A 19,775-nucleotide genomic window follows, 5' to 3' on the forward strand; every position below is an offset into this window, starting at 1 on the left:
AAAGGTCGTCCTTTCAACATAGACCCCTCCCTCCAGTTGGGTTAAAGCCAAGTTGCACCCAGTGCTGTCATCTTCGTATTTCTTTAGGAGAAAAAAGGAGTCATTTCCATGGTGTTTATTTGTCTCCAGGATACTAACCTTTGATGAATGGTGTCAGCGAGAAGACAGGAATCGATTCAGTTGGAGATAAAGCAGGAACTCCATTTCACTTGATGACTCCTATCTCCTTTCCTACTCACCATTTGCTGGGATAAAGAGCATGCAGTGAAGGGTGAAATGCCCCCAAGTCAGCACAAGCATGCGAGGAAGCCTGGAGATGTGGGAAAGGGTCCCCAGAATTAACCTAGGATTAGATGATTGCCCTTTGAATATAGACAGAACTGGATTATCGCTTAATTTACAGAACTGGCCTTGTGACATCTCATTTCCCCCTTTTCATCGAAGCATCAGCTAGGTAGCTAGCCTTCGACTCCACTTGAAAGCACTGGGTGGTTTTGCTGGCAGCACATCCTGCCACTGCCATGCAAGTGCCCGCCTCAGGAGGCAGCCTTGGGAGGCCTGAGGCGCCACAGAACCACCTCATCGCTAACCGGTGACCCACTGAGACCCTGCATCTTGCGTGACTGGTGGGCCTCATGCTGCAGGAGCTGCGGGAGGCGAGGTTGTCAGGGGTTTATACTGACAGGAAGACAGTTATCTGGCTGAAAGCTCTCTGTTCTTCTTGTCACAAATGTCAGGTTCAATCTGTCACTTGTTCTTTCAGCATCATTAATTGAGCACCTACTATGGGCCGGGATCTTTCTTAGGCTTTACAAAGCGCCTTTTGACTTTACTTAAAGAGGCTCATGCTATCTAGCAAAATCAACAACTTAATTTTTTTAAGAAAATCTATAGCTAAACATATTTGCTTTCAATTTGCACATAAGGTAAAGAATGCCTGAAATCATTCACTGATTTCATGGACATTTGTTGGCCTTCTTCTTGAAAACAACTGGTGGTTGACAGGCTCTGGAGATAGATTTCCGTGATTAGAAGTCACCTGGCCTCAGAAAATATTTTAATAATATTTAAGTCATGCTTTTCTTATCTATAAATTAAGCATCTGTAAAAGTGTGATGAGAAGACAGTGCATTTGAAGGCATTTTGATCTGCCAGCTACCAAATCCTATATGCATTATCTTGTTCAATATTTACAACAATTCTATAAGAAAGCTGGGCTTCCCTGGTGGCTCAGACAGGAAAGAATCTGCCTGCAACGCGGGAAACCCGGGTTTGATCCCTGGGTCGGGAAGATCCCCTGGAGAAGGAAATGGCTACCCATTCCAGTATTCTTGCCTGGAGAATTCCATGGACAAAGGGGCCTGGTAGGCTACAGTCCGTGGGGTTGCAAAGATTCCAACAGGACTGAGTGACTAACACTTTCATTTTCACTTTATAAGAAAGCTGTTATCCAGAGGAAGAAACTGAGGAAGAAACTGAGGCTTAGAGAGGTTGAGAAACTTCCCCACGGTCAAACAAGCAAAGTGGGACGAATTAAAATCCTTATGAGTCTGATTTCAGATATTATACCTTTAACCACTTCAGTTTATTGCCTCCACATAGAAAAATGTATAGCTGACCTGGGGATGAACATGACTGGAAGTCAGGGTTTATCGGTGGGAGTGAATGGTGAGGTTGGAAGAATAGGTCAAGATAAGAGAGTGATGCTAAGGAGTTTGAACAACATTCTGTTGGTAGTAGGGATGATCAAATGATTTTGAATCAAAAAGAAACCAAGATTTTGGATTGCCTTTTTTAAAAGATTATGTTTTTAAAGGCTTTCTTTCCTGTGTCACCACTGTCTTCCCAACCATTTCGAGTGAAGGCATCTTACTGTTCCCTCAGGGCCAAGAAAAGGCTTATAAGGGTAGAAATTCTGGTAGGTGAAGCACTGCTTTAGGGACCAAATTTGATGCAGTTCATTCTTGAGCCTGCAAAGAATAGTCTTTGCATCCGTATAGTGCCCAGTTGGGTGAACTCTGTGAGGTTCCCATGTCTACAAAAACAAGTGCCCTGCTGCCACTGAGGCACAGAGTCTATTCAGAGCTACATCACAGCCTTCATTCATTTCCACATAAGAGTTCGATATCTAATTTCCCTAAATCCTCTCAACCTCTTCTGCATATGCATTGCTTCTGGTCTGCATGGTGAAAGACAGGTTAGGATGTGGCAGGAACCTGGGATAACTTGGCTTCTTCCCATCCCAGAACCAAGACAGATGTCACTTAAGATGCTGAGACATGATGCTGAAAAGAAATCCTGTTCTCCATAGTTACTTGAGTGACTAGTACCAAATGATTAACATTGGTGTCTGGGAAGAATCCTATTTGCCAACTCTGAGTGAAGTTTCCACTTTCCTTTTATTCACCTAAATATTTACATGGCCTGTGTGTTTTAAGGGTTCCCTCCCTGCTGAGATATGCTAATTGTGTACAACTTACAAAAGAGAAGGGGCCTCATTCTAATATTTTGTTCAGAGCTCAGATGTTTTGTAGTTCTGCTTTCTTGAGTACTTGTTACATGTCAGGCTCAAAACATGGAATACTTCATTATTCAAAGAGCAGTTGTACTGGAAAAAAAAAGTGGTACTTAAAAATTTTTATAGTAACTGAAAGTGAAAGTTAGTTGCACAGTCGTCTCCAGCTCTTTGCAATCCCATGGACTGTAGCCCACCAGGATCCTCTGTCCTTGGAATTCTCCAGGCACGACTACTGGAGTGGGTTGCCATTTGTTCTCCAGGGGATCTTTCTGACCCTGGGATCGACCCAGGTCTCCTACACTGCAGGAAGATTCTTTACCAACTGAGCTAATAACTACTAGGGAGAAAATATGATTGGGATATTATTTGATTTTTGTCATGATATAATTGGGATCTTGTCTTGAAAAATTAATCAAAAAGTATGAAAACAAATTTTATTTTTTCTTATGTTCAACAAAACTATATTTTGATTTTCATCATGCTCAGGTTTTTATTTTATTTTATTTTCATTTATTTTTATTAGTTGGAGGCTAATTACTTTACAGTATTGTAGTGGTTTTTGCCATACATTGACATGAATCAGTCATGATTTACATGTGTTCCCCATCCTGAACCCCCCTCCCACCTCCCTCCCCATCCCATCCCTCTCGGTCTTCCCAGTGCACCAGCCCCGAGCACTTGTCTCATGCATCCAACCTGGACTGGCGATCTGTTTCACACTTGATAATATACATGTTTCGATGCTGTTCTCTCAGATCATCCCACCCTCGCCTTCTCCCATAGAGTCCAAAAGTCTGTTCTATACGTCTGTGTCTCTTTTTCTGTCTTGCATATAGGTTATTGCTACCATCTTTCTAAATTGCATACATATGCGTTAGTATACTGTATTGGTCTTTATCTTTCTGGCTTACTTCACTCTGTATAATGGGCTCCAGTTTCATCCACCTCATTAGAACTGATTCAAATGTATTCTTTTTAATGGCTGAGTAATGTTCCATTGTGTATATGTACCACAGCTTTCTTATCCATTCGTCTGCTGATGGGCATCTAGGTTGCTTCCATGTCCTGGCTATTATAAACAGTGCTGCGATGAACATTGGGGTACATGTGTCTCTTTCAGTTCTGCTTTCCTCGGTGTGTATGCCCAGGAGTGGGATTGCTGGGTCATATGGCAGTTCTATTTCCAGTTTTTTAAGGAATCTCCACACTGTTCTCCATAGCGGCTGTACTAGTTTGCATTCCCACCAACAGTGTAAGAGGGTTCCCTTTTCTCCACACCCTCTCCAGCATTTATTGTTTGTAGACTTTTGAATAGCAGCCATTCTGACTGGTGTGTAATGGTACCTCATTGAGGTTTTGATTTGCATTTCTCTGATAATGAGTGATGTTGAGCATTTTTTCATGTGTTTGTTGGCCATCTGTATGTCTTCTTTGGAGAAATGTCTGTTTAGATCTTTGGCCCATTTTTTTGATTGGGTTGTTTATTTTTCTGGAATTGATGCTCAGGTTTTTAGAATGGAAAATATGTCAATGGATAAATATTTTTGCCTAAGTTTTTTAGTCAAGTTATATGACAGCAGAATGGTACATTCTTTGTTTAAAGTTTGAGCTCAACAGTAAAATCTGAAAAGGAGTCATTTTTTAAAAAGCTTCCTGAGATTTTTTTTATTTACTTTCCCAACAATCTCTCTTGACATTTGGAGAACTAAATTATTCCTCCTGAAGCAGCTGTCGTCTCATCTTCTTTGTCCATTTTCTTTTCCTTTTCTTAAATGTCTGACTGGTCTAACTCTGTCATGTTCTCAGTTGGCCGGTGTTTTGGCACTTGACACAAGCTGTTCTCTAACATTACTTTTTCAGCTTCACTGATTATTTCATCTTTTGCAGTATTTGCAGTAAGATTCATTCATTCTCCCTCCCGCCCACCCCCCCCCGCAAAAAAACCCTATTTTTTGAGCATCTACCATGTGTTCTTTCAGAAGTTGAGATATAACTGTGAACAAAACAGTCCAAAAATCCTTGCTTACATTCTTTTTCTGGGAGAGTAGAGAGAGCGTAAACAAAGTGCTATGGAGAAAAATTAAGCTAGGAATTGGATAAAAAGTTTGGATGGAAGGGATTTGAAGGTTTAAAAAGAATGATCCAGGTAGGCTTTACCATACAACAAATTATCTCATGATCTAGTGACTTAGAATAACAAGTGTAAACAGTATACAAGTTTCCGTGTGTCAGCAATCTGGGAGCAGCATAGCTTGGTGTTTCTGGCTTGAGGTCTCTCCTGAAGTGGCTGTGAAAATTTCAGTTAGGGTTGTGATTCTATCTGAAAGCTTAACTGGGGCCAGCAGGTCCACTTACTGGATGCTACAGTTAATTGCTCTTGGCAGAAGGCTTTGGTTCCTTGCTGCCTTTTGCAGAAGTCTTCTCGATGGAGCTGCTTGAGTATCTTAGCAACTCAGCAGCTGGCTTCTCCAAAAGCCAGAGATTCAAGGAAGAGCAATGGTCTAATGCCTTAGACCTAGCCTTGGACATCACAGTGTCCTAGTGATTATATAGTCAGTACAACTCAGTGTGGGAGGAGACAGCACAAGGTGTGGATATAGACAGCAAGGATCACTGGGGCCATATTAGAGGCTGACTGCCTCAACAGGTCTTGCCAAAGAAGTGATATTTGAGCATCATAGTGGTTATGGATTTTTAATTGCAACATCTGTCAAAACAGGACTAACAAAGATTCAATAGGTTCAACTATTGAATGAAATAGAAAGAGTTATTTGGGTAGGAACTAATGTTATAAATGTTCATTTCATTAATAATATATGTTTAAATAATATGCTTTCTTTTTTTAAATTGAGGTAATTTTGGAAAAATAGTTTGGGTTCTCAAGATCATGGCTGAAATTCTGGAACAGGAACTATGAGGTCTCTGTATTTATGTGTTCATATGCGTCTATATGTGTGTTATAGATGTGTGATATTGCCTAAAGTTAATTCATAAAAGAGCTCTATTTAATTGACTTAAAGGAAATTAAATACTCATAAATACTCAAAAAGACAAAATAATCAGGCCAGAATAAATTTCAGACTCATATTATCTGAACAATGTTCAGGACAAAATTGATATCTGGTATTGAAAGTGGTTTAAGCTTTTTGATGTGAGAAAACTAAGATCATGGCATCCAGTCTCATCACTTCATGGCAAATAGATGGGGAAACAGCGGCTGACTTTATTTTTCTGGGCTCCAAAATCACTGCGGATGGTGATTGCAGCTGTGAAATTAAAAGACGCTTGCTCCTTGGAAGGAAAGTTATGACCAACCTAGATAGCATATTAAAAAGCAGAGACATTACTTTGCCAACAAGGGTCCATCTAGTCAAGGCTATGGTTTTTCCAGTGGTCATATATGGATGTGAGAGTTGGACTATAAAGAAAGCTGAACGCCGAAGAATTGATGCTTTTGAACTGTGGTGTTAGAGAAGACTCTTGAGAGTCTCTTGGACTGCAAGGAGATCCAACCAGTCCATCCTAAAGGAGATCAGTCCTGGGTGTTCATTGGAAGGGCTGATGTTGAAGCTGAAACTCCAGTACTTTGGCCACCTGATGCAAAGGGCTGACTCATTTGAAAAGACCCTGATGCTGGGAAAGATTGAGGGCAGGAGGAGAAGGGGACGACAGAGGATGAGATGGTTGGATGGCATCACCGACTCGATGGACATGGGTTTGGGTGGACTCCGGGAGTTGGTGATGGACAGGGAGGCATGGCGTGCTGTGATTCATGGGGTCTCAAAGAGTCGCACACGACTGAGTGACTGAACTGAACTTGAAGTATAGGCAAAGAGTTACACGTGATCAGGATTTTCTAAGATTGGATTAAATTTAGTTGGGTAAATGGATTTTGTTAGGAATGGGCTAAGACAAGGCTGGATTTGATTTCTCTCTGCAAAGTATTCTTGAAATGCTACTTTTGACAAACAGATTGAGATGAGTTTCTTCACCTGTAAGTGATTTGTATTTGCTTTTGAGATCTTGCCTGATAGTTAAGTTGGTAAAGAATCTGCTTGCAGTGCAGGAGACCCCAGTTCAATTCTTGGGTCAGGAAAATCTGCTGGATAAGAGATAGGCTACCCACTCCAATATTCTTGGGCTTCCCTTGTGGCTCAGCTGGTAAAGAATCCACCTGCGATGTGGGAGACCTGGGTTCAGTCCCTGGGTTGGGAAGATCCCCTGGAGAAGAGAAAGGCTACTCACTCCAGTATTCTGACCTGGAGAATTCCATGAACTACAGTCCATGGGGTCGTAAAGAGTCGGACACGACTGAGCGACTTTCACAATGTTGGCTTCTAACATTATGTAAGTTTCACATGTACAACATTGTATTTCTACTTGTGTGTATACTACAGCATACTCACTACAGAAAACTTAGTTTCCATCCATCACCATCCAATTGATCCCCTTACTCTTTTTGCCCTACCCCTGCCCACCCCCACCACTTCTCCTCTGGTAACCACATTCATTAGTTCCATCTGTAACCCTGTAACTGCAGGGCTTGTATCACAAACCCCAGTCTAATTAGCACTCTTGTATTATATCTCAGCTAATTTTCAAAGGCACCATGAAGGGTGGGTGTCTTTATCTCCACTTTAGAGATAAAGAAATCAAGACCAAGAGTAGGAAAGTGATGTCCCAAGGCCATGTACTTGGGAAGTGGCAAAGCTCAGAGTTCAGTCTGTATGTGTCTGACTGAAAAGTCCACATTCTTCACACTTTATCTGCCTATCAGTGTGTTCTTTCATTTTGCAAACAGAAAAATGGCAGCAAATCAATAATTTCTTTTTTCTCACCACCAGCTTTATCAAGCAGTAAAGGTGAATTCTTGCTCAATGGAGACTTTGTCGTCACGATGTCTAAAAGGGAAATCCGTATTGGGAATGCTGTGATAGAATACAGTGGGTCCGACAATGTTGTGGAAAGAATCAACTCCACAGGTCGCATTGAACAAGAACTTCTGCTTCAGGTAAAAACTTGGCCATGAGCCCATGCCCCTTTTCTAGTTCCTTGAATTGCCATGCCCACATCCATCCTCTCCATTTTCTCTGCGCATTCCAGGTGTTGTCGGTGGGAAAGTTATACAACCCCGATGTGCGCTATTCTTTCAATATTCCAATTGAAGACAAACCCCAACAGTTTTACTGGAACAGTCATGGACCCTGGCAAGCATGCAGCAAACCCTGCCAAGGTATCTACTTTTAGGTTGAGTTCGGGGGATTTGATGTGTTTTTTAATTCTTTATTTCTTTCTTTTTTGTGGAGGCAGCCAAATGCATGTAATCCATACATTTTTCTATCTGCATCCATTTCCTAATTTTTCTCTACCTCTATATGGTCACTTTGGGCTGGCAAGTTGAGCTGTTTAAGGTATTTAGGACATGTTTGGTTTCCTCATCATGTGTGAAGCCAAGCAAAATCAGCTCTCCCAAATTGACTTTCCAGAGACATAAATTTAATAGTCATATTATATGCAATTTATCTGGTTTCCTTTTGTCTAATTTATGAGTTGGCAAACTACAGCCAATGGGTCAAATTCAACTCACTTCCTGCTTTTATAAAGTTTTATTGGAACACAACTTTTTACACCTGTAAGTGGCTGCTTATGTCCTATAACAAGAGTTTAGTAGTTGCAATGGAGATCATATGGCCCACAAACCCAAATATATTGACTGTCTAACCCTTTACAGAAAACGTTTGCCAGTCTCTAGTATAAATAGTTGATGGAATAGGCTACTTTGTCTGAAAAATATTTTTTCCTCCTTGCTTAGGGGAGCGGAAACGAAAACCTGTTTGCACCAGGGAATCTGATCAGCTTACGGTTTCTGATCAAAGATGTGATCGACTGCCTCAGCCGGCACCCATTACTGAGCCTTGTGGCGCAGACTGTGACCTGAGGTGAGGCCAGTGTTCTCTCATGGTCTTTCTCACTGAGTTGTGAAGGTTTTGCAAGGAGCAGGTGGGATATTAGTCTTTAGGCCTCTTCCTTGTGTTTCAGTGAAATAAGCTTTAGTCAATTTTCCATCCCCCTGAAACTGATTATCTAAGCATATACCTGCAGATTTCTTGTTCTTCTTCTAAGAATTAAAAAAATAGCTAATACAGTATGGCAGCTGCCCAAGAAAGTTCTCATTGGACCCTCACAACTTGCTTCATAGGTATTATTATGGCTGAGTTACACTGAATGCAAAAGTTTGTGTTTTTTGTTGTTTTTTTTTGAAGGTTTTTTTTTTTTTTTCTGTTTGAAAGACTACAGAACAGGAGACCTCATCCATCAAAGTACGTTTAATAGTTAGTATCCACCCAGAATGTTTATCACCAGTATAAGAAGTTTTATATACATGAAAGTTGCAGTGCACTATGGTACTCATGGAAAGAACTAGAGGAAAATTTATGTACAGATGGCAACCCACTCCAGTATTCTTGCCTAGTAAATCCCACGGACGGAGGAGTGTGGTAGGCTACAGTCCATGGGGTCACAGAGAGTCGGACACAACTGAGCGACTTAACTTTTCACTTTCATGCAGACAGTTCAATATTTAAGAAAAGTATGAAATTTGAGGCAGCAAATGGTGAGTGAGTAGAGAATTATAAAGCTTTTCCATTTTCCTGCAATTGACCATGTCATGTTTGAATGTTCACCAGCCTGGGGGTTGCATTGTATAGTCTACATGTCAGTTAAATGCAGGTAAGATAAGCTGGTGTTTGTCCTCCTTTCACAGAAGAAATTACCAGCAGGGAATAGTTTGGGAAATTGTTAAGGTCTCATCATTCATAAATAGCAAAATGAACACAGATATTTTTCAGGTTCTGTGTCACCATGCCAAATCCTATCAAGTGGTATTGTCAGCTCCTAGGGCTGGAGTAAAGATATTAAGTACCCTCAAGGCTCTGAGAGAAGAGAGGAGTGCTGTGATTAGCTAGTCATGTCTGGCAGTATTACTCTTTAGGCAGTATTAATTCGTTTTGAGTTATGTCCATATAAACCCATTGCTTCAGTCAGTGGAGTTAAATTAGTTAAATTAGACTTAAAGTCATTTCAAAAAATAATTAGCTAATTGCTGAACTGCATTAATCACTAAAACAGGGAAAAAACATTGAGTTGGTAAATAGATTGCTTGATTTAGCCTCATTAAATTGGGAAAGATGATATAAGATTAGCCTTATTTCAAATTATCACTGAAAATAATAATAATTAACTAGTATTAATTAGTACTGTAGATATCATTCATCAGTAGAGTTGACCATTTACTAAGAACCATATTTAAACATTATGTTTTGATTCCTGGGTTGGGAGGATCCCCTTGAGGGGAAAATGGCAACCCACTCCAGTATTCTTGCCTGGAAAATTCCATGGACCGTGGAGCCTGGTTGGCTACAGTCCATGGGGTCACAAAGATTCAAACACAACTGAAGTGACTGAGAAAGCACGAATTATCCTAATATTTGTATATTAATTGTTATATAATTTTAATTAACATCCTACTTATTTATCTGTCCTATAAAATTAATACATTAATTCCTCAAACAGCACAGTGGTGAAGTAGTAGTATTATCTCCACTTCAGAAATAAGGAAAACAGAGTCTGAGAGAGGTATATCAAAGGTGCTATTCTCAATTCCCCATTTGGAGAAAGTCACCTTTTTTTTTTTCAATACTAGCTTAAAAAAACTAAAAACCTAAACTCTACTGATACCAAAGGAGGAAACTAGCTCAGGGAACAGGCTTGGATGATGATGGCCCCTCTGGCTGATTAAAGAAGAAGAAGTGAAGGAACTTAGCCTTGCTTTTTGATACGAGTGTCTGTGGTAGAAGTGACACACCTTGAGGATAATAATTGAGAAATAAAAAGAAAAAACGGTAAGTTTACTGCTAGTTTTCACAGCCTTATAACCAGACAGGTACATGCTCATGTCTTAAATTAAGTAGAAGATCATGTTTGTTTTTTGGCTGCACTACAAGGCTTTTGGGATCTTAGTTCCTCAACCAGGAATTGAACCCAGGCCCTTAGCAATGAGAGCAAAGTACTAACCAGTGGACCATCTGGGAATTCCCTTGAAGGTCATGTTCATTTGTTAGCATTCAAATGCATATCTTGCTGGTGTTTACAGATTGTTGGAAGAATAAAGTTATTCACTGAAAAACATGCAAATGCAGAAACAAAGTTCAAATAAGCATTACTGTCTTCTGTCAACCTGAAAATTGCTATTAATTGTGATTTATACTAATTATTGCCAACCATCTGTGTGCAAAATGGAAAAATAGTAGAGAGGATTGCACTGGTTGCTCCAACTCTTAGTTTTCCCCAAAACATTTTTATGGAACACTAGTTCAGCAAGATGATCCAGAGCAAACCAGTATGTGAGAAGAATTACTATCTCCTCCACTATGTGAAGATTTGTAGCTTGGATTAACGATTTGAGGGCCTTGAGAAGTTCTGCGATAGAAGAACCTACTTATATCAGTAGTTTCCCAAGTTATTTAATGCCACAATGCCCCACACACCCACAGAGAAATACAGTTTTTTTCTGTTCCCGTTTATTAACAAATACTTTGCCTTTCTGCAATATAAATTGTCATGTGACATGAATGAATGAATTCAAAACAGGTGAGGGTGAGATGACTTTCCAGGTGAGAATAAATGAAGTGAGTAATAGCATTTTGAGACCTTTCCTAAGGCAGTACTGTGACCTTTCCACAGACCGCATTCTCTGCCCGAATTCCGGGGACTGTGGACATCAGGGAAACTCTAGCACACTGCTCCAGCCCAAGCTGCTGGTATGCGTTCTTGTGGGGAGGGGAGGAGGATTCCTGTCTCCCTTTTCCAGGATGGAAAATAACCTTTCCACAGGGAAGTGATGATGAAGGCAAAGAGAAGGTAACCAGGAATCAAAGGGCAGATGGAAGTTCCAGATGCCTCTGTTGAATTGGTCCACGTTTCTTGGCTCACTTCCTTAGGGAAGTGAGAGTTTGCCCAGATTAAACTTTGACAGGATGAGATAAAGCACTGTTGTACAATCCCCATATAACATTTTCCGGTTAGAACAAATCCGCCAAATACTATGTCACTCTCACAGAACATCTCAGTAGCCCACTTTATATGCCAAATGTAGAAGTGGGTCAACTCTGACCTACTTTTGAGCATTTTTGAGAAATTCCGAGATAAGCGTGTGTCCAGTGCTCCTCTTTTCTTCCTGAGTATAGATGGGAGAACTCTTAGGGCTTTGGTATTCAACAAACCACCGAGTTTCTGAGCTGGAGAAAATTAATGATCAAGAGTGAAATCATCCTTTTGGGATTGCTAAATTTGATCAACGTAACATGTCTCAAGCTCATTTATTTAGACTGTTCTATTCATTTCAAGTAATTTTTTTTTTCTTTTCTCCACCATTGCTGGAATGTTTAAAGAGCCACTTGATTTATCAGTACATACTGAGCACCTCCTGTGTGCCAAGAAGGGCTTATTATATGTGCTAGGGATACAAAGTTTACAAAAGTTTGTAGACTCAAATCTAATTTTAAAAGTGAATGATTGTGGGGCCGGAAGGGATAGATAGGTGGAGCACAGAGGATTTTTAGGTCCATGTGATACTATAATGGTGGACATGTTTCACTATACATATGTCCAACCCATGGAATATATAGCATCAGGAGTGAACTCTAAGGAAAACTGTAGACTTCGGTGATAATGATGTGTCAACAACGGTCCATCAGTGTGACAAATGTTACACTCTGCTGGGGGTGTGTTGATAATCAGGAGGCTGTGCATGTGTGGGAGCAGGGGTGTATGGGGGCAGGGGTGTGGGGAAATCTCTGTACCTTCCTCTCAGTTTTGTCATGGAACCTAAAACTGTTCTAAAAACATTAGTCTTTAAAAAATACTGTAATTGAGTTATATATATGGTCCATACAATCTTTATTCACCAGGTAAAGTTTATGATACTTGAAATTCAGTTATAGTTCCAATTAAGTATTTAATTAATTGTAATCCATTCGTTTGTTAATTCATAGAATGTCCATTGAGCATTTTCCAGCACATGGCCACCTAGAAGTTTCCCAGGGAATGTTTCCGACAGTCGTTTGTTCTCTGTTAAAAAGCAGCCTAAAAAAAAAAAAAAAGCAGCCTACATGACTAACAAAATGCTGGGTTGCATGAGTCTTTTAAATATAAAATTGTTTTTTTTTTCTCTGTTGAATTCCATTTTTTTTTTTTTCTTTCTAGTTGCTTGAATTACACATTGACTTTATTGGGGGAGAGAATCTTCACAAAGATAGAATCTCTGACTGTCATTCTGTGGCTTTCATGTATGTTGGCAGTGATGAAAAATACATGGAAATGTTGGTTTCAAATTGAATTTCAGTAACTGACTGTGGTTTGGGGTTCATGGTATTCAAGGAAAAAAAACAGAATTCAGCTCTTCTACCAATTGAGTCTAGATAAGACATATATATTTAACAGTAATATTGGTTTCTCCCCCATGGTTTGTGCATAGGTGGCACGTGGCCAGCAGGGGTGAATGTAGTGCCCAGTGTGGTTTAGGTTACCGCACATTAGACATCTACTGTGCCAAATACAGCAGGCTCGATGGGAAGACTGAGAAGGTTGATGACGGCTTTTGCAGTAGTCACCCCAAACCAAGCAATCAGGAAAAATGCTCAGGAGAGTGTAACACTGGAGGCTGGCGCTATTCAGCTTGGACTGAAGTAAGTTGGTTCTCATTCAGAGTCTTCTTGGATGTTAAATCTGATTAGTTGATGATGGCTCCTTACAGAGCTGCGTTGAGGAAATGTCATTAAGAGTACCGTGATCAACTTATAATGCCTGCCTTCATTAAAACTATAGAAAAGAGTAATACAGTTGATGTATAATGTCTGGTGTGGGCATAACATATGGAAAATTGGAAGTGGTAGAACAACTTAGCCTAACACTTTCTTCATATCCCACAGGCCACTTCTGATTTTGTTGTCCTATGCCAATTTGCTAATATTGGCTTTGTTATGAACCTGGTAAATAAATTGATACCATAAACATATACCCCTAAAAAGAACAAGTAGAACTGACCGGCTTTGTTGGTTGGTTGTTTCCTTAGAATTGGAAGAGACAAGATAGCCTAGCCAGTATCTTGAGCATGCTTGATGAGAAACTTAGCAACACTTCGGCTTAATTTTTTTTTCCCTTTCAGTGTTCTAAAAGCTGTGATGGTGGAACCCAGAGGAGAAGGGCTATTTGTGTCAACACCCGTAATGATGTACTGGATGACAGCAAATGCACTCATCAAGAGAAAGTCACCATTCAGAAGTGCAGTGAGTTATCCTGTCCAGAGTGGAAATCAGGAGACTGGTCAGAGGTGAGATGGGAAGGCTGTTAATTCCCCAACAGGTCATCTCTGATGCTCACTTCTGAGCCTCTCCAGGTCAGTCCAAAGTTAAACCACCTGCACCTCTCTCCCACCTCCCATTGAAGAAACAGCTCTTCTTCCACCCACCCTGTGATTGTCTTAACTGGACATGACTGGTCCATGGGTGATCTCAGAATCGCAGTGGGTTTAGCTGGATCACCCACCATAATAGCTTCTATTGGGGATCTTTGAAGTTCCAGTCCCTCACCTTCTCTCATCTTTCAGACCTGGCTAAGTTGCTGTAAAGGAAATCAGAGCTTTATTAATTATAAAGCTGCACTGGTTTAGATTTGAAGTTTAAAAAAAGTGAGGTTCCCTGATTGCTTATCTTTGAAATGAGAGAATTGAACCCTAGCAAGTGACCTATTTGATTACCCATCCAGTTACTAGTGGGAAACTTGGGAAAAAAGAGAAAGGACCAGGCTGAGTGTTCCAGGTTAATGCTTTGTTTGTCTCTTATTTGATCATATCAAATTGTTTAGCAAGGTGGTCCCGGGACAGCAAGAGAAAGAAGATGAAGGCTCTTTCTCAATTTTATAGACAGTGCTAATATTTCCCAGTAAGATTGTCTCTGAGCAAGTCCCCCCTTCCGCCCCACCTCAAATGCACCTTCCTTCAGAGGAACACATGGCAGGGGAACAGAAATTGTCTTATTCATTGGGCCAAGTCAGGAATGTGGGGGGAAAGAGATTTCTACAGCTTCTGTATCCATTCCCTTATCTCATTCAGGTAAGTGCAATAGTAACTGTTTACTTTCAGCATTAAATAAAATCTCAGTCTTAAAATAATACTGTTAATGTCTCTAAATGGCAGAAAAGTAGCAGTACATGTGATTAACAGTGTCTGACTCCTGGACAGATTAACAGGAAAGCTAGTGCTTGTGTTTATGTTAAAAGCAGCCTTAGCTTCAATCTCGATCCCATATTTGGTTTAAAAAAAAAAAAAAAGATGAAAGAAGGCATCGGATTTAAGTTCTACCTAGATAGCTAATACTAGATGAAGTATCATATCAAGTTATGTAACAATTCTTTCCAAAAATACATAATGAAATAGAGGTGGGAAATATCAAAATATATATTCAGTATGATCCCAACGTTCCATAGCTTAAAAGAGGAAGAAAAGAGCAATATTTTAATAATAGTATCCCTAGGTAGATAGTGAGACTTGGGGCTTGTTATAATTTTCTCTTTTATGTTTTTCTGTATTTTTCAAGTTGTCTACAATGAATGTAGATAACAATGATTATTATATTTAAGACTCCTTAAATGAACAGGAACTAAGCACTTCACTTGGGTTTTTCTCATTTAGTTTTCACAATTACTGGCCATTAGCACTATTGTATTCCCATTGTACAGCCAAGAAAACTGAAGTACTGGAGGATCACTTAACTTACTACCCATAGTCAATTGTGTTAGGTTAAAACCCAAGTTAATCTGACTCGTAAATTCCCTACCCTTAACTCGTATGCTACCAAGCCATGGATGCTATTTTTCAGGATTTCAGAGCACGATGCTGTGTGAAGTTTATGCTGTGCTTGACCCAGAGCCTGGCTAAAGACAGAATGAATGAATGAGTGACAGAGCAAAAAGCATAAGTCTTGATATGTTTACAGATTGCGATGAGAGAGAGAGATTTGCTCTGGGAAAAGAGCACACCTGGCTATGCTAATCAATGACTAATCCGCAAAAACCAGAGTGCATTGTTCAGAAACGACCCTGACCAGCTGTGCCTTTCCTTACAGTGCTTGGTCACCTGCGGAAAAGGGCATAAGCACCGCCAGGTCTGGTGTCAGTTTGGCGAAGATCGATTAAATGATAGGACCTGTGACCCTGAGACCAAACCGACCTCCATGCAGACCTGTCAGCAGCCAGAATGTGCGTCCTGGCAGGCGGGTCCCTGGGGACAGGTATTTTGAATGATAAAGTTCTTAACTACATTCTTTCCTTCTTATCTGGAGCAGGCCTGCAGAGGGACATTCCAGTAGCAGGGACTTCACCACTGTAGCATGTGGCATGCGCAGTACCTCTGTGGCACCAAGCGCTGGAAACTCTGTAACTGGTCTGCCACACTTCTGAGGGTTGTTGTTCCCCTCCTGGAGCTGATCATTCCCTTTCCAGGCCCACGTGTGTGCGTTCGCCCTTGGGTTAAAACTGTAGCTTGAGCACACGCACATTTGAACAAATTCACAACAGATCTCCTTGTGCCTGGCTGATGTGGGTCGGTAACAGAATGTGATCCAGCGCCAGTGTCTTTGGCAGGAGGGTCTGGGCTGGGATTTGAAAGGGATGTTTTAGCTCCCAGTGTCATGATTCCTAAGCTCACCTCTTAAAAATAAGTCAGGCTTTTCAAACAAAATTAATTAGATCAAAGTTTGCAGGCATCCTGTCTCTTTGAAAGAATCTCTTCCACGTCCCTATTGTTGGTTTCACAGTCACTTGAACTATTCTGAAAGGAGAGAGTGAGAATCTCCCTTGGGCTTGCATTTAAGAAGCCCCGACTCTTAGAATTAAGTCTTTCCTAATATAGAAACAAAAGCGTTCTGGGTACTATTTAAGTAGCACTCCAAGTTCCCTAGAGAAGCAAAGCAGCTGTTTGCTGTCACTTACGTAATCTCTCTAAGACTGCCTCTCCCTCCACCCAGTCCAACCACAGCCACCGCCTCTTCAGCCCCCTGGCTTATGTCTTCATTTCCAGCATGCGTGCAGTGAGTGAGAGCAGCTTTATTACTGCATCTTTACAGTTTCTACCATTCACATTGGGACTCTTCTGAATATGCCCTGTTAACACAGCATCCCTGGTGGTCAGAATGGTTGATCATGTTTGATCACACTTAGTAAATGGGTGGAGTCTGCCTACACTCCATACCTTGCCTCCTTTTTGCCTACATCTGCATATCTCTTCTGAATAGTAACTGCTGGAGAGTGCAGCTCAGGGCCACTGTTAAGATTTGAAGATAACATCTTTTAGAACTAACTGGCCTTTTTTTTTTTTTCCATGTCTATACGTCTATATGTCATATATGTGACATATGTCTATATGTCAGTCCTAGCCAGAGATTTGTCCTTCCTTTGACTAAACATGCAGTTCACGGCAACCGACTATTCTTTGTTGTTGTTGTTTTTCCCTTAATATTATTGAAGGATAGTTCATGTTTATAAGAGAAGTTTTGCAAAAAGCAATTTAGCAAAAAGGCGATAGCCATACTCCTAACTCTGTATTTCAGAGTTAATACATTTATGATTTTCTTATGTTTTAAAAACTAGTATTAGAATTGTACTTATTTTGTTAATTGAAGTAAAACTCATGTAACAAAATTAACCATTTTGAAGTAAACAAATCAGTGACATTTAGTACATTCAGAATGTTGTGCAACCTCTACCTCTGTCTAGTTCTAAAACATTATATCATGCTAAAATACTCATCAAGCTGTTATTCCCCATTTCTCCTTCAACCCTGTAGCCAGCATTCTGCTTTCTAGCTCCACGAGTTTACTTGTTCTAAGTATTTCATACAAATGAAATCATACAATACATGATTGATTGTGTCGCCAGCTTCTTTCACATAGCATGTTTTTGAGGTTCATCATGCTGTGGCACACATCTATACCTCATCCCTTTTTATGTCTGCATAATATTCCATGTGTGCATATACCGTAATTTATCCATTTATCCCTCTAAGGACATTTGGGTTGTTTGCACTTTTTTACCATTGTGAATAGTGCTTAGTGAAAAAAAAGTGAAGTCACTTAGTTGTGTCCAACTCTCTGCGACTCCATGAACACCAGGCTCCTCCGTCCATGGGATTTTCTAGGCAAGAGTACTGGAGTTGGTTGCCATTTCCTTCTCCAGGGGATCTTCCCAACCCAGGGATCGAACCCAGGTCTCCCGCATTGTAGACAGACGCTTAACCGTCTGAGCCACTAGGGAAGTCCGAATAGTGCTTAATTCTTCTATAAATGTTTGGTAGAATTTACCAGTGAAGCCCTCTGGTCTTAAGACTTTTTTTTATTATGAGATCTTTGATTGCTGAGTCAATATTTTTACTTCTTTCCTGTTTCTTCTTAAGTCAGATTTTGTGATTTGTGTGTTTCTGGATGTGATTTGTGTGTTTCTGGATAGTTTGTATGGGTTTGGAAATTCATGTGTTTCATCTGGATTGGCTAATATGTTGGCATAGAATTGTCCACACTGCTTTCACTATCCCTTTTTATTGCTATAGTCAGGAGAAGTACTCTCACTTTCATTTCTGATTTTAATTGTTTGCATCTTCTCTGTTTTACTTTTAATCAGTCTAGGTAAAGGTTTATAAATTTTATTATCTTTTTAAAGAACCCTCTTTTTTTTTCCATTTGTTTTTATTAGTTGGAGGCTAATTACTTTACAATATTGTAGTGGTTTTTGTCATACATTGACATGAATCAGCCATGGATTTACAAGTATTCCCCATCCCGATCCCCCTCCCACCTCCCTCTCCACCCGATCCCTCTGGGTCTTCCCAGTGCACCAGGCCAGAGCACTTGTCTCATGAATCCAGCCTGGGCTGGTGATCTGTTTCACCCTAGATAATATACATGTTTCGATGCTGTTCTCTCGAAACATCCCACCCTCGCCTTCTCCCACAGAGTCCAAAATTCTGAAGAACCCTCTTAAAGAAAACTTGATTCTGCCACTTTCTGCCAGTTTGATAGCTTTTTCAGAGAGGGGGAATGGATCAGTTCTTTACTATCTGCCCTTTCCATGACATCACTCCCTCTACTTCCTGTTTTTTAACCAACAACTTTAAAATATAACAGTTAGCCTTAGTGGACATATTTCCTTTATGATCTGTTTGCTATGGTGCATTGAATTGACTTTGGTTCTTCCCTATTTAGGTGGTTTCTAATATTTGGTCTTTTATAAATAATATTATGATGACCATTCTTGTATAGAAATATTGATGCAAACTATTTCTTTAGGGAAATTTTTCAGAAGTCAAATAAGAACTTTACAAAGTACCTATTTTAGGCACAGCATTCTGCTAGGTATTTGATTGACATGTACTCCCCTCCTTCCAGGGGTTTGCAGTCAAGGAATTAAAGTACAGACATCGTTCCTATGGCAGGTAGAAATAATTCCATGTGATGTCTTGATAATTGATCAGTGTAATTTGAACAAAGTAGAATTACCTGCTCTTAACTAATTTCTTGGGAGTGCCAGTCCTCTGGCCCACTAGGATGGAAATATTTTTTCTCTTGTGAATGTTACGGGTGAAGTTAGGGAAAGAGAACGTTTGCTAGATTGTGTATACTTTCTGTTTGATTTCTTCCCCTCAGTGCAGTGTCACTTGTGGACAGGGATACCAGCTAAGAGCAGTGAAATGCATCATCGGGACTTACATGTCAGTGGTGGATGACAATGACTGCAATGCAGCGACTAGACCAACTGACACCCAGGTAAGTTTCCTTTATCAAAATCAGTTATTGACCTTGGGCACTAAGATGCCAAAACTTCCCAGGAGCTCAGTCAAAACAGAAGTCCTTTCATAGGTAAGTATGTAGGTAGAGGAAACAGTAGATTAACTAAATTGTTCTGGATTTACTTATGTGTTATATTCTGGATCTAATTTTTTGATGTAGCACTTTTGTCTTCTCTATTTCATTGAATTGTATGTAGATTCTTAATTCTGATTCTTCCTAGGTGGTGAAGATTGACTCTTCGTGCTGGTTTTGTTGAACTCAGATTTTTTTTTTTTAATAATTCCAATGTAGGGTTCAGCAAATGGTATCATATGTTCAGGCTGCATGTGTTGGAGCTGTCTTATTCCAGCTCACAAGTGATG

At 40.2% G+C, this 19,775-nt stretch overlaps 1 protein-coding gene across 3 annotated transcripts in view; it reads left to right on the plus strand.

Annotated features, from left to right (window-relative positions):
* Nucleotides 1-19,775, plus strand: part of ADAMTS9 (ADAM metallopeptidase with thrombospondin type 1 motif 9) — a 162,489-nt gene that overhangs the window by 62,280 nt on the left and 80,434 nt on the right. For all 3 annotated transcript variants that reach the window (XM_061128143.1, XM_061128145.1, XM_061128144.1), the window contains exons 17-23: nt 7,363-7,529; nt 7,622-7,751; nt 8,331-8,457; nt 13,053-13,263; nt 13,743-13,907; nt 15,700-15,864; nt 19,270-19,389. In XM_061128143.1, coding sequence (XP_060984126.1) covers nt 7,363-7,529; nt 7,622-7,751; nt 8,331-8,457; nt 13,053-13,263; nt 13,743-13,907; nt 15,700-15,864; nt 19,270-19,389 — 1,085 coding nt within the window. The remainder of the gene's footprint in view (nt 1-7,362; nt 7,530-7,621; nt 7,752-8,330; nt 8,458-13,052; nt 13,264-13,742; nt 13,908-15,699; nt 15,865-19,269; nt 19,390-19,775) is intronic.

Source organism: Dama dama, chromosome 24 (assembly GCF_033118175.1).
Source record: "Dama dama isolate Ldn47 chromosome 24, ASM3311817v1, whole genome shotgun sequence".
Classification (NCBI taxonomy): Eukaryota; Metazoa; Chordata; class Mammalia; order Artiodactyla; family Cervidae; genus Dama; species Dama dama.